Source organism: Apostichopus japonicus, chromosome 3 (genome assembly GCF_037975245.1).
Source record: "Apostichopus japonicus isolate 1M-3 chromosome 3, ASM3797524v1, whole genome shotgun sequence".
Taxonomy (NCBI): Eukaryota; Metazoa; Echinodermata; class Holothuroidea; order Aspidochirotida; family Stichopodidae; genus Apostichopus; species Apostichopus japonicus.
In genome coordinates this window covers 12312999-12329322 of record NC_092563.1, presented here as the reverse complement: position 1 = coordinate 12329322, position 16324 = coordinate 12312999, and the positions used below count along the sequence as shown (strand labels likewise).

At 38.4% G+C, this 16324-nt stretch overlaps 1 protein-coding gene across 3 annotated transcripts in view; it reads left to right on the top strand.

Annotated features, from left to right (window-relative positions):
- Positions 1 to 13632, top strand: part of LOC139963505 (probable G-protein coupled receptor CG31760) — a 46245-nt gene extending 32613 nt beyond the window's left edge. For all 3 annotated transcript variants that reach the window (XM_071964351.1, XM_071964343.1, XM_071964333.1), the window contains 5 exons: positions 659 to 885; positions 1468 to 1612; positions 4323 to 4425; positions 9582 to 9704; positions 10817 to 13632. In XM_071964351.1, the coding sequence (XP_071820452.1) occupies positions 659 to 885; positions 1468 to 1612; positions 4323 to 4425; positions 9582 to 9704; positions 10817 to 11050 (832 nt within the window). In that variant the 3' untranslated portion in view covers positions 11051 to 13632. The remainder of the gene's footprint in view (positions 1 to 658; positions 886 to 1467; positions 1613 to 4322; positions 4426 to 9581; positions 9705 to 10816) is intronic.
- The last annotated feature ends 2692 nt before the right edge of the window (positions 13633 to 16324 follow it).

The following is a 16324-nucleotide window of genomic DNA, read 5'->3' as shown; positions in this document are numbered from 1 at the left end:
TAGGGTTGTGAATGAGTGGAATGGTTTGCCTGAGAAAGTTGTACTTGCAAGTAGTGTCAATGGGTTTAAGAATGCTTTGGACAAGCACTTTAAGCATTGTAATCGGGTCTGAGTGTTTGTGTCTTCAGTTTTTTTTTTTCTCTCTCTATAGGGTCCTTGATGGGGACTTAAGTGTCCCTCCTAATCCTTTTCTCTACTAAACTAACATAGTTAGACTCTCTCAGATATAAGGACTTCCGGCTACCCTCTGCCACCCTACCACGAGTGACTCACCGATCGAGACTCCTTACCCGGAACATACTTAGCATGGCGACCGTTGCCATGACAACTGTGATAGTCATTATATCAAAGCTATGAGTTAAAAAAAAACTTTTGATGTTTAAAGTGTTTTAGGCCTTTACTAAAATTTTGATAAAGTGCTGACCTTCTCGAACTTTTAAAACAACTCAATGTCATCATTTTGTGCGCACGTGTACCTTCGCAGCCTTGCTATAACGCGTTGCGCAGTCATCTGCTTTAAGATATAAAAGTAGATGGTTCTGTGCATCGAACAATGGGGTTAGGGTTGCCGGGGAGCATCGAATGGATGTATCTGATAATAATTCTTTTTTCCAGATGTCTGTGCTCATCGTTCAGATTTGTTTTTTCTTCATTTCAGTATAACTCGTGTGTTTAAGGTTCGTAGTGCTAAACGTGTGCGTATACCTGACTCTAGTCTGCTGTCCCGACTCGGTGTGTTGTTGGTTATCACGTGTGCCTATCTGGTAGTGGCTGCACTGGTAGACTTCTCAAACGTGAAGGAAACTTCTCAGGTGGTAGAGGCTGGCTACAATGTTAAGTTTCAGTCCTGCATTGTCAAATGGTGGGACTATGCTGGACTTGGTGGTAAGTATAAGAATAGTGACCATAGGAGAGGATTTTATCTGTGTGTATGTATGTGTGTATGTATGTATGTGTTTTAGATCCTCCTGCAAGCAGGAACCTCGCGAAGAAGCCATCATTGGCTTATCAAAGCCGCAAGCTAACCGAAGTCAGTCTCTTACATTCATATTTTAACGTCCATGATTATGAATTGTCATTTGTCAACAACTCTGTTACTGGACGACATACGTTAATTTTTGAGTGACTCGAACTCGGGACCTTATGATTGAAAGGCACCGGCGTTAACCACTGAGCTAACACTCCAAAACTGAGCTAACACTCCGTATCAAATAACTGAGAAACGGGGGAGGGGGGGTATCATTTATTGAGTGTCATGGGGCTTCTGACGCCATGCAGATAGTAGTGGGTATGAAACATTACAGTGTAACAGGAATTCAGTTCAGCGATCGGGAATGTGGAGTTGGAGGGGGTGGGGGTATTTATTAATGACCGTCTAAGATTTAAAATTCTATATTCTATAACATACTTGAATATTTTAGTTTTTTCTATAATTTCTTGCTATTTTCTCTTCTTTTTTTCCTCAAGTCGAGATGGTTCTTCTTATCTGGGGTATTTATCTCTGTGTTAGAGTCAGAAAGGCGCCCTCAGAATTCAACGAATCTCGATTTATAAGTTTTAGTATTTACAACCAAACCATTGTACAGATTTTTGTACCGGTCTTAGAAATAGCGTAAGTGCATACATTGAATTTTCAATTTCATTTTTTTCGTTTTTTATCTAACCCTCCTGCTTAATGCACTATACATGGAAGGATCTAAACTATGACTAAATAGAACTTTTAGAAATAAAGTCAACAAGGAGAAGAGAGTAAACGGTGAGAACGACAGACAAACCGGAAGCAAATTACTAGTGTTCGTGGATACGAATTGAAGCATAGGCAAACATTTGATGAGTCAAAAGCCCAACGTTCAAAGTATCTCTTTCGAGATCCGGCTTTAGGAATCACAATGATTTTCTCTAGAGTAAGGCCAAATATGTCACCAAAACAGAACTAGTATTGTTCGATACAGGTGACAAACGCCCACAGTGCAAGTACGACCTTCCTTACCGGTTTGGAACCTCTGGACATACAATCAGCGTCCATAGCCTATAGTGGTTAGGGTGTCCGCGTACAGAGCGGGAGGCCCGGGTTCGAATCCCGTTTTTCACTAGTACTGTTCTTGATTTTCCAACTCATTACGATTTTCATTTATATATATATATATATATATATATATATATATATATATATATATGTATATGTATATATATATATATGTATATATATATATATATATATATATAACATATATATATATATATATAACATATATATATATATATATATAACATATATATATATATATATATATATATATATATATATGTATATATGTTGATACTAGATGAGACTAGTGGAACACTAGTAGTTGTAACTCGGAGTTTCACGCTTTGTAGCGATCTTCAGACAACAGTTGTCTGAAGATCGCTACAAAGCGTGAAACTCCGAGTTACAACTACTAGTGTTCCACTAGTCTCATCTAGTATCAACATATATTCCGCTCTGTCCAATGGACATAGAGCACTCTGCGCCAAGATAGACGCCAACCTACTCTATATATGTATATATATATATATGTATATATATATATATATGTATATATATATATATATATATATAACAGCTGAGAAATATTTAATTCCATTTGGGAGATATCATAGATTCAGTGTTCCTTCACACAAAAAGACTGAAAACTCGATCAAGTCTTAATACGATATCACTGAGCCACATGTGCTAACATAAATAAAGATGTTAAACCTAACCAAGATGAAGCTTCTTATAGGATTTATGTTAGCATCTGTTTCAGTTTCAACACTGTATACAGTCTACCTTGAAAATCGTGAAAAGAAAAATAAACCGAGCGAAATTAAAATGTTTCTATATTAATTTTACAAAGTTTTACAAATGACAGCTCCCAGACACAACGACGGTTTGAAGTAGGAAATATCTCCCGAACGGAGCAATCATTTTCTTAGCTATTTGAGAAAGTTATTCATCACATGGATTTCCATCATATTGGCCTAAGCTAAAAACGATTGTTGGGTTAGTGCCTTGTTCCTTAAAAATTAAATGCTGTGATGGTTAAGCCCCCTCCTGCATGTTTGTTTTCATTATTTAATAACTTGTAACTATCTTACAATAACTCTAATTACATATCAGAAAGTTTGTCTCGCTGTCATTACTGACAAATTTCAACCGGCAGACTAATAAATAACAACAAAGATTTCAAAATGTTCGTTCCGTTATGAATGAATTGATGAAAAGATGGAAAGCTGGCTTGGAAATGATTTTAAGCGAATTTGGCAAAGCACAGAATGATATGAGTTGGAACGGGATTCGAACCGTGTGTGACCTAAAGGATTGCGTGTCTTGTGCTCGACCTATTGTGATTTCTGTTTAATGGTAATACTTACAACGAGATAATGTGTACAAAAGGTGACCCTTGATTGGCCTCTTATTAATGAATACCAAGAGATCAATATTATATGCGTAAAGAGAGGATTTAAGTTGCCAGCACTGTATACGTCGTTACCATGGTAACATATTACGTGCTTACGTTTGCAGTTACACAAGTGGAAGGTTTAATTATACACTGATAGTTAAATATGAATGTAATATTACATATAACGCATGGATCTGTGGGGTGGGGGTGTGAAGAAAGGGGGGGGGGCAATAATGTTAATATTGTCACTAGACTGTAAACCTTCTGTAATAATGTCACATCTCATGTATTCCGAACATAGGTGGAAAGATATGGAAAACTCACAAGAGATTTAGGTAAAATATTAACTACATGTATCCATTAACTATCTTTCATAGGTTTTGTTTGCTAATTTGTTACCAAGTTTATGTGGTGCTCTTTGCAACGTAGATTTTCCCATTTCAAGAAGAATCTCTTATATAGGATCGATTTGTGTTGATTTACTAAACAATGTGATAACCTTGCTGGATTTATAGTGAGTAAAGTGAAATAGTAACCGAATCAATACATTACTGTTTTTAAGTACTTTGTGTAATGCATTAGACAGTAATTATAACATCAACATGCCTACTGTCTCGAAGGACGTAGAGAGGATATTGATTAATGGGGAGGAACTTAAAGAAATTGTTTACCGTAACTGCTTTTAATAGTACTAATTTGGACTAATAAAAACCAAGAGTTAACGTTCAAAGTGCATATAATGCAATATTAGGGAATGAGAGATAGATTGGAATAGAAAGAGAGAGAGTGAGAGAGCGGAATGGAGAGAGGTGGGTGGAGAGAGAGGGGGGGGGGGGGGCATTGGCCTTACAGTGTTTACCTTCTTATATACTTTCATTCTTTGTTTTCTCTTTATAGATTATACGATACATTGGGTAGCCCTAACCTTATCGCACTAGTTGGCTTTACACGTGTTCATCTGACGGCTACTATGATGGTGGGGCTTATCTTTGGGTCAAAGGTAAAGTATTACTCTTACTTTATGCTGGGATAACGTTAGGTAACAGAATCACCTTAAGAAGCATACACATCGCATTAAGTTCTGTGACGCAATGACAAAGGTGAGAATGGTCCGTGAAAGTTTCAGACTATTGAATCGACATGTAATAGCATGTTGTTATTTGTTATAGTTTGAAGCATGGGCGTCAATCCAAGGGAGACGGGGGACACGTCCCCCCACATTTCGATGGGTGGGGGAAACAATATCAAATGTCCCCCCCCCACACACACATTTGGAAAAAGAGTAATGTCGCATCTCTATTTAGTTAGGACTTACACATCTCAGGATTCATATCATCGAATATCACTCAATGTTGCTGAATGGAGAATTCCACCCAGATCTCGTGAGTTGGTACCCTGAGTTCTCCGACAATCTTAAGCTTAGTCTGCCTTTCTTTCGAGGCCAGTTCCAGTTGTTGTCGGTTGAAGGGTATAGACAAATATTCAAGTTGATGAATCCAGCGGTACGGGCTATGTTTGGTGAAGTCGAAGCTCTCTTGCGGTTGCTCCTCGTCTCCTCCGCCAGTTCGACGGAAGCCGAGAGATATTTTAGTGCTTTGAGGCGTTTGAAGACATGGCTACGGAGCACCATGACTCAACAGAGGCTGAACCATGTGATGGTGTGCTATATTCACCGCGAACGTCTAGCCCAGTTGAAGCCGGAGGAGTTGGCAGATAAGTTCGTTGGTTCCTCGGATTACAGACGCCGCATCTTCGGGCGATTCCAGTTGAAAACTAGTGCGCTCCGTCATTATCATAAGAGACAGCACTTCATAGCTAGAGCCAAAGCTTGTACATAGTGGTTGTTTAGCAGTAGATGGTGTTTCAAAGACGGTGCCCGTTCCCTAATATTGGGGAAATGAAATAGGGAGCATATTCCGTGGCAGCGCATCCCATGTTACCTTGTTGTTGAGTGATACCGGAGTTTACTCCACAGTGAGAACACTGGGTACACGCAGGGACGTCGTTAGAGGGGGTGTGGGAGTGTCTCACCACAAACTTGGTCAAACTGACGATAGTTGGAAAATTGAAGTGCGACAGTCGGAATTTCCGACTGTCGCACTCTAGTTTATCTAGGCCTATTCATTTATTCTTGTGATTGTGCATGACCTAAAAATTGAAAAATGTCGGTCAAAATTGACCATTAATCTGTCATATTTACCACGTTTTCCTTGCCACTTTGAGAAATTGTATCTCGCGATTCTTATACTCCACCGTTCAAAACTTCGTATGATTTTGAATACTCCAATTAAAAAATGCCTAATAGAACTACCGTCATAGGCGTAGGAGCCAATTTTTTTTTTTTTTTGGGGGGGGGGGTTGTAACGACCTACCCGAAAAATACAACCAAAATTTTTCGCGCGCTACGCGCGCGTTCCACATGTTAATGCATGTCATATAGACATGTATCGGTTTTTACATCGCATGCAAATAGCATACAATCATTTCCGTCTTATTACCCTTCCATATTGGTTAGAATTATTTGAAAGTCGTTACAATATTAATGGTAATAATAATATCAGTTTAACTACTAAAAAACACATTGCAAATTATATTTCTTTCAGTAGGTGCCCGAATATTTATCAGCATTTTGCCCGAAATTTCACAAAAATACTTGGTTGGGGTGGGGGGGCTAATAAATTTGTGAAATGAGTGCCAGTGGGTACAAATGTATCGAAAAAAAGTTCGGAACAAAAGTGCAGTCGCGAAAGATTGGGTGTCTGACTGACACTGGCCGTATCGTTGAAGAGTAGCGCGAGGGTGGGGGGTGGGGTGGGGGTACAAAGCAGCAGTCGGAATTTTCTGGCTTAAACCCATCCAGTTGGATTTTCAGCCACTACACCCCCCCCCCCTCAATCATCAGGCCTTAGCTACGTTCCTGGGTACACGGTGGTTACATAGTACGCTCCGACCAGAATTCACCCGATTACCAGATGCAGATCCACCTAGCAACCGAGGAAACTTGCGTGAGTACTCCAATGAACAACCACTGATTTATTTGGATGCCTTCATCACTTTAGCCACCACTCACATGGGACCTATTCTAAGTCTGACGATAAAATTTATTCACAGATTGTTAGTTGTCATGGGTTCGAACAATTGAGGGGTATTCTATCCTAAAACATAGGGCAAAATGGGGCTGGGGTTCCAGTTCGCCGTATCATTTGTCAACTTGCACTGGGTTCTAATGTTCATGTCAATTGGAATCACTAATAAAAGAAATAATCCACCAAAAATGAAGGTCGCATGAACTTTATTGCAGATTTTCTTAGTGACGAATTTGTAATTTTCACCCGATATCTCGCAACTAGATGGCTGCTATCCAGCCTGGCAAGTGCCATCTCCAGCGATCTGGCAGGTATTGAAATCTGAAATTTTCTTGGTATACGCTGCGCGCCAACTGATGGTGGCACTCCGCTTAGATAGTACTTATACGGCCGGAATACTCGAATCGATTACGCCCCCCACATTTCAAATCGGATTGACGCCCCTGGTTTGAAGTGATACAAATTAATAAACGGTGGGATGTGATGGGGTTCTTCGCAACTATTGGACCCCATGCAGAGACAAAATATAATATCCTAAGTGTTCTATGATATTTCGTAATCAGTTAACGAGCGTGTAGTCAGTTAACGGTAGTTAGGTCAGTTTGATCACCGTGTAGTCAAATAAATAGAGTGTTACTAGTCGTTTAACTAGAGTGTAGTCAGTTAACGAGAGTGTAGTCAGTTAATTAGAGTGTACTCGGTTAATGAGATTGTAATCAGTTAACGAGGGTGTAGTCAGTTAACGATAGTATAGTCAGCTGATGACAGTGAAGTCAGTTAACTAGAGTGTAGTCGTTTAACTAGAGTGTAGTCGTTTAACTAGGGTGTAGTCAGTAACTAGATTGTAGTCGGTTAACTAGAGTGTAGTCGGTTAACTAGGGTGTAGTCAGTTAACGGTAGTGTGATCAGTTAATGACAGTAAAGTCAGTTAACTAGAGTGTAGTCGTTTAACTAGAGTGTTCTTAATTAACTAGAGTGAAGTCAGTTAACTAGAGTGTAGTCGGTTAACTAGGTTGTAGTCGGTTAACTAGGATGTAGTCAGTTAACGATAGTGTGGTCAGTTAACGAGAGTGTTATTAGTTAATTTTTTCTATTCAAGGTCCATTTCTTCTTTATTTGCGTTAACAACATATGCAATGTCTCAAATGTAAATTCCAATATTTTCTTTACTGATGATACAAACATATTTTTTACAGGGAATGACTTGAAAGGGATGGAGGGCACAATTTGCCATGAATTACAAGCTTATCATGATTGGTTTTCTGCTAACAAATAGGCACTAAATGTTAACGAAAACAATAATATTACTTTTTAGTAACAACAGTTAGTAAAAATGACACTGTTTACCGTCACTGAACACTAAATTACATTTGTATTCACAAGCCAAGGTAGATTATACAAAATGTCTAGGTGTCATTATTGATTCGAGATTAACTCTGAAAAAAATCATATTGACACTATGGCCACTAAGGGAACTAGTATTCTCTCAAAGTTAAAATAATTCCTTCCAAAAAGTAGTCTACGTTCTTTTGATCTTACATAAATTTTACCATAGTTGACATACTGCTGATCTGGTGCATACAAAATCCACCTCAACAAATTGATACTTTTACAAAAGAAAGCAATTCGTCACATTTCACATGTTAAACATACTAATCATACTAGTAAGTTATTTTCTTCTCTAAATTTACTCAAGCTTGTTGATCTCATACATACCGATATAGCTACGTTTGCTTACTGAAATTGTTCTTAATCTACTGCCAGCAAATGTCACAAATTTCTGTACCTACATTTTCTGTACCTACCTACAAATTTCTGTACCTAATGACAAAATCCACAGTTATAACACTAGGTCAGCTGCTAACCTTCACACTACACGTTTTAGATCTAATATTGTCAAACGTGATTTGTCTCTCTGGAACTCATTGCCACAGGATATTAAACATTATAGCACATTCTCATCTTTCAGAAGAAAATTAAGAAATAGCTAATTGAGAGAATACTGACTATTACCACATTTCCCTCTTTAGCATTGCTTTAGGTGTTTATTGTTTGGTTATGTTCTGTTTTTATATCTTGATATATATATATATGTGTGTGTGTGTGTGTGTCCTTATGCATTATAGTCTAACAGTATATGCAGGGAGTGAACTACTAGACAAGCCTACATAGGTTGTTTGGTCACTTCCTTTTGCAATGTACGTCATCATTGTATTAATTAATGTGTACATTTGTCCATATATGTATTAGAGTGTAGTCAGTTTAACGAGAGTGTAGTCAGTTTAACGAGAGTATAGTCAGTTTAACGAGAGTGTAGTCAGTTTAACGAGAGTATAGTCAGTTTAACGAGAGTGTAGTCAGTTTAACGAGAGTTTGGTCAGTTTAACGAGAGTATAGTCAGTTTAACGAGAGTATAGTCAGTTTAACGAGAGTATAGTCAGTTTAACGAGAGTGTAGTCAGTTTAACGAGAGTATAGTCAGTTTAACGAGAGTATAGTCAGTTTAACGAGAGTGTAGTCAGTTTAACGAGAGTATAGTCAGTTTAACGAGAGTATAGTCAGTTTAACGAGAGTATAGTCAGATAACGAGAGTGTAGCCAGTTAACGAGAATGTAGTCAGCTAAAGAGAATGTAATCAGTTAACGAGAGTGCAGTCAGTTCAGTTGAGTGTAATGCGTTAACGAGAGTGTGGTCAGTTAATGAGTGTGTAATTTTGTCCTTCTGACACCTATTTACCAATAAGTATACGGTAGCCCTGTCTCAATGGTCAGGGAATATACGTTTTGGCAGTTTTCTGTGTTTTCTGGTCTCCAATTTTACCTCGCCTATCGATTCATGGTTACTCAAAATAATATACCAATCGATGATGTTAAAACACCCCTGGATCATTACACTGAAAGAAGTAATGCAATGGGATCTCTTTTCAACAGTTCGTGGTCATGATAATGTTGAACTTCATACAATCACTTGCAAAATAACATGTATATTACGAATAAAGTATAGTTGTTTGTCTTTCTCTGTTTTTGGTCTCAAGTTTTTTTCGTTTTTTTTTTGTCTTTACGTTTCACTAGATCGTGTTCGTTTACCAAGAGGCTAACAAGGCGGAAAAGTCGAACACGAAGAAGAAAGTATCAACAGTGTCCACCGTCGACTCTGGAACAATAGAGTTTTCATCAGTGAACCCGGACGTTAAGGTACAGTCAATATTGTAATCATCCTAATAACTATCAGAGTGTTAACTAGTGTTTATGAGAAGTTTCTTTATGGAAACTGCTCATGCATGTGTGTTTATACTCGTGGGTCAGTTGCTACTATAGTTCATGGTTGAGCAAGTAAGCACGTACCGTACGTACTATGTTTGTGTTGTTGGGTGTGGGGGGGGGGGGGTAAGGAGAAGTTGTAGTCTGGCTCGGGGTGAATCGGGGCATCCGTGAAATATAGGATTAAGAAATGTGTATTCTCATTATTTTTCCTTAAAAGAGGCACCCAGTGATATCAGTGTTGTCACTGGCTGTGGAATACAAGGTCGTAGAAAACGTATTCATTATAGACCTATTAAACCAAGTGAAAACCAGAATAACCAACGAACTATACCATATTTGCTGTCAATACGCATAACAGAATGGACGTGTTTCAAATGAATCTCGTTTATCCGTTAGTTTTCCACTCATTCAAAGCTTGCTCATGTACTTCGGATTCATGGAGTTTAGTTGTTATCTGAGGAAGATTAGGGTATCGACTTATTCCCTCCTGGTATGTCGTCACAACTCTCCCCAGTACCCTCCCCCAGTACCCTCCCAGTACCCTTCCCCAGTACCCTTCCCCAGTACCCTCCCCAGTACCCTCCCCCAGTACCCTCCCCCAGTACCTTCCCCAGGACCCTCCTCCAGTACCCTCACCCAGTAACCTCCCCCAGTACCCTCCCCCAGTACCCTCCCCAGTACCCTCCCCAGTACCCTCCCAGTACCCTCCCGCAGTACCCTCCCCAGTATCCTCCCCAGTACCCTCCCCAGTACCCTCCCCAGTACCCTCCCGCAGTACCCTCCCCAGTACCCTCCCCCAGTACCCTCCCCCAGTACCCTCCCCCAGTACCCTCCCCAGTACCCTCCCCCAGTACCCTCCCCAGTACCCTCCCCAGTACCCTCACCCAGTACCCTCCCCAGTACCCTCCCGCAGTACCCTCCACAGTACCCTCACCCCCAGTACCAGTACCCTCCCCAGTACCCTCACCCTCTGCTCAGTTGTTTGACAGATCATGACGTCATGGTAATGGAAAATATGACCTTTCTTTATCTCTCATTAACAGTCTGAGATGGACAGGATGGAAAACTTCATCTCTAAGATTGCTGCGGAACTACGAGACAGTCCACAAACAGCAGGACAAACGAGTAACGATCAAGATATGTCAACTCAGAGAGGGAGACTGCGTAAACGTAACGAAGATTTTAAAAGACCAAAGGTGTATATGAAAGCTGACCACCATGACAGTGCTGCATCATTATCCACGACTACAACAAGTTCAACAATACTAACAGAATGAGACCGAAGAAGATATAAGATGTCAGATGTAACTGTGAGAAGGAGACTGCTACCATGCACACCCCGCCGCCCAGCTCCACCCATCCCTAACGACAGTGACATGGACCACACCTTATCATTGTTTCCTAAAGTTAACCGACTTTACGGTGAATTATTTAAAACTGTGCTATTTTACAAATGTATTCGGTGAAACAAAGTTATGAGGCGAAATGGAAAAAGGAGGGAGTCGATGGTCAGGGAAGATGGAGGTGGGGGGGGGGGGAAGGAACTTTCCAGGTGGTGACACGGACCACATATGTTTACTGTTAACATCGTGGCTGAATACGATAGATTTTATGGACATTTTTCATATTTATAATGTGTTTGGCTCAAGAAACCCGTAGTTGCGTTTAAAGGAACACATATATTTATGAGGAGGGGAAGGGAGGGAGTCTGCGGTCAGAGAGGGAGGGTCAGATGGTCAGAGAGGGAAAGGGAGAAGAGGTCAGAGAGGGATGAAATGGTAAGAAGGAAGTAGAGGAACGGGAGGAGAAATGGATGGAACCTTCCAGTGTGTGGTCGAATGTCATAGTACTTACCATGCATTGGAGCAGTGTTATCGTCATCCCATCTTTCATAACATTTCCCAAAATGTATAACGGTCTCTCCGCCCCCCCCCCCCACTCTACCCCGTCGGAACGATTGACTTCAGATTATTAATTTTGTCAGCGAAACGCAGTCACCATTTATGTATAATAACTATATGTTTTCTCCATCTTCTCATATCTGATCACTTTCCTGCCTTGGTCACATATGACATGCATTGAAGTATGCTGGAATCAAAGGCAAACAAGTAATTTCCATATCTTTACATAACATTAGCCCCCAATTTTTTTTTTCATCAGTAGGCCTACTACACGTCTTTATAATATTCTTATTGTTTTGTTAGAAATTACCCTTCTAAATAACAAAGGGTCATTATACAAAGTGGCTGTCATACTAAGTCTATCACGCAGGCCATTCGGTCATTTGTTTCTCAAAAGCAACACAAAACGATAGGAAAATGTAAGATATTTATTACATCACATAACGTACTGTTCTAATGACTTGTAGTGTTAAAGTGTATTCATGAGTGATCAGTTTTGTTTGTGCAAAAAGTGAAAAGAACATGTTTTCGTCATGTAGTTCGAGCTTATGTAACAATGAATCAGGCCTGAAGCAATGTGCTAAACGGCATCATCGATTTTCTTTAAAGGAGAATTCCCAGGTATGCAACACTTTATGTGATAACCGGGAATAACTGTATTACCAATACCTGCTTTCATGTTAGAATTAACCAAAATTACGATTTTTTTTCTTCGAGTGATCATCACAGATCATATACGGTAAGTTGTCTTCATGCCTGTTACACAAGTTTAATACATGAACATTTCCTTGAGCTTAATTTCTTCACAATTGTATACACCTGTAGCTATGGCAACCAACCAATTACTAAACGGTACGGCGGTAACCTTCACGTATTCTTCAACCTTTTAACGATGTCAGAAGATTTACGACGACCGACGGCTGTAATTAGTTTGTTCAATGCAATCTCTTTTTAAATTATTTCCATTATTATTTCGTTCTAAAGCAATTGCTTTATTTTTTTACGTCCAAAGTTAATACCGGTCCGTATTCACATATTCAAGTTGCATTTGAAATTCACTGTATGATAAGAGAAAGAAAGAAGTGTCAATCATAGATAAATTATATGAATTTATTTCTACAGTGACAAGCTTTCCATGCAAATAAGATTTCAATTTTTCCGATTTCCATTGGAAGTAGAGATCGATACAGAGGCTTTGTATTCAGTGATTTTCAAAATCGCAGTATGATATATATATATATATCCATGTTAAGAGTCCCTATATATATATATATATATCCATGTTAAGAGTGCATATATATATATATATATATATATATATATATATATATATATATATATATATATATATATATATATATATATATATATATATGCAAGCACTACATTCAGATTCTTCATTATAGACTTTCTTTCCATAGAAATCTCCTAATCTTTCACTAGATGACATCTGTAAGTCTAAAATACAGACGTATAGCTTTTAATGTGGGTTGTCGGTGGGAAATATTACATGCAGTTTACGTACTTGCACTTTAAAGAATAGCCTCATGTCTTTCTGCACACATCTTTCAATTTTTCAAAAGACAAAATAACAAACAATTGTGCTTCAGATACTATGCACAAAAGTCTTTGTTATATTTTCATATTAATCTGTTCATATTGTATAAGTAACCTGATATAATAACCTATTGTTTCACATACAAGAGTTTCATTTGCGCAACTGATCACGATAAATTTCACTTGAGACTGATCGTTAAGAGAAAATGAAATTTATGATTTGATCATAGCCTATTTGTTACAATAAGCTTCTTTATTTTATTAGATAATACTACGTTATAACTGAACTACGTGTCTGGTTAGCTTTCTATAGAGATCGAATTGTAGAATCGATAGGATAAATAAATATAATAAAGTAAATAAATGTGAATAGTGAATAAAGGATTGAAAACATCAAACAACTGGTTGTGACCACCTTTTTTCCGGTTTGCACGTCAATTTAATTAAATGTTATTCAATTATTCTCCACTTTCAAACGGATTCACATAATTCACAACTAGGTAACTTATGTTATAATGAGTGCACCCATGTTCTTCTTACCCCCTCCCACCCCACACCCACCCCAAGGAAGGGTGCGATATCAACTGATAATATCCCATAATAAATAGTATCAAACATCGACCCTCTCAAAATATTTAAATAAATATTTACCTAACACTGGGTATATGTCTCTAACCAATCTGGGGTAAAGTTTTGCGTCCAAAAAAATGCAGACTATTGTGTACTGTTAAGTTAGATAAACTATCGTCACTTTGATTGGACATAAACGTGCCCATGTACTGAGGTAACATATTTGCCCAACCTTTTCTTTAGTGTGAATGTAATGTCATATGTGATTAATGTTACAATATGCATACGGAGCAATAGGGAACACACAGAGGAATATTAATTCTTCACACGGCATGGGCTTGGTGGCACTAGCTCCTGCTATAGGGTCGTTTGTGGGAACGACTGTCATTTATTTTCTCAAACTAAAATGGGCAATATTATTTCCAGCATGTTGCTTTGTATTTACATATTTGCTCATTTTTATACCTCTTTTGGAACTTTAATTTCAATGAGTTGCATTATGGGATTTTTGTTGGCGTCTATAATGTGGATACCAGTATTTACTTACATTGCTAAAGCCGCTATTCAATATGCTAACATTTCTACTAACGATTATACGCATGACGTTATTAGACGATTTAATAGGATTCTATATATCTTGTCTATCATTCAAACCAAATATGGGGGAATCTGATCTCATATTCGGTTCCGAAGCCCAAAGGTTCTAACAAGAAGCCAGTTAACGTGAGTGTTTGTGGAATGAATAGCTGTGGTGCACGCGTCCATTAATAGTGAACCTATATAGTACCAGATAAAACCGAGATAAATCTGTTGTTAATGGGGATTTTCTCTTTGTGGCTTAATATCTGTCCTGCTTGCTTTGTTTCTCTTGGATGAGTTACCTTCTTCTTCCGCATCTGTTATAAATGTCAAGTCTTGGAAGTCACAGCTGGTGGCCACTTTGAAGATGATGGGAAATATCAATCCCATCCTCTTGCTTCCTTTCGTGATGTACAGTGGTATGGAGCTGGGCTTCCTAGCTGGTGAGTTCATGAATGTGAGATTCAATTGATCATAACTCCTTTGTTTTAGCGGTTTACATGAAGCCAAACGATATCTTCAGGGACGGGATGGATGATGGAATTTTTCTCCGACATATTGTCTCTGTTAGCCTCGACAAAATGTCTCCCTTAACATCCCCTAACTCAAGCATCTTCGGGTCTTGAACGCTCACACCGCAAATGAACATTCGTGTGATCCACTTTTTCTAAATTTCGTCGAAATTTTGACTTTTAAAGTCGTTATTACGATATCGAAATTGGGAGATGGAACGTACAATTTCAAGATAGCGTGTTCATATGTCACAAACGTCGAAATTTGGAGATAAAATTTAAAAATTTACAAGATGAAAATCCAAAATGTCAAGGTTAAAACGTTTAAATATAATTTTCGAATATCGAGCTAGAACTTCCAAAATTTCGACATTTGAAGTCGCGTAAACATCATAATTAAGATCATCTTAGATAAGAACTTTAAAAATACCTATAGGTAAAACATCGACATTTTGAAATAAGACGTCTAAAACGGAGACATTTTGAGTTATATCCTCAAACATTGGAGCTAAACATCGAAATGTTGAAATTTTTAACATCAAAATATCGACACAAAACGTAATTGTGTGATAAAACGTCACAATTTAGATATGAAATTTAACAGTTTCGAGCTAAACTGTCAAATTTAGAACATTAACATTTTGAATAATGTGTAAAAATAGTGAAAATGAAAGTTCCAATTTCATGCTAGAACGTCCAAAATTTCAACATAAAACGTTTTGATGTTATAATTAACTTTCAAAGTATCGAGATGATACTTCGAAATGTTGACATAAGATGCTGGAATTTTGTGATAAAACGGCAAGATAAACCGTTCACATTCCAGCTTTAAGGTCGCTATTTTGCGATGAATTGTCTCTATTTTGCCTTGAACAATAGGCCGGCGAAACTTTTAGATAAAGCAATTCGAATTGTCGAAATGTTGGGATAATACATCGAAAGCTTGACAAAACGTCAAAATATCACGATAGAATTTCAATGTCAAACGTAAAACGTCAAATTTCAAGATAAAACTTCTAAATTTTGGAGGAAAGTTTTTTTCTTCAGAACGACACTTTCTGGCAAACAGCAAGATTATGTCCGACAGGCGTCGCTCTGGTCCGACGGAAAATAGTATCCTGGGCTTCATAGCTGATGTGCGACAGTACCTAACCTGCTATGACAGTACACAAAAGCATAGTATGTAACGTGTATATACATAGTTACAGAGGTTAGCGGACACAGGCACAAAGGACTGGGTGATTGATGTCTGTGTGACGTAATCAAAGTGAGCAATCATGACGTCATCGACGATGAGCTTTTTTGCTAACGCTCCAAGCAGCGCTGCATGTAAAGCATGTAACTAAACGAGCGTAGAAAACACGTTATGTGAAGTGACAACTCAACTCAACTATCCTCTTCGTGCCTTGTGGCACATAAGGCCATCACGCTG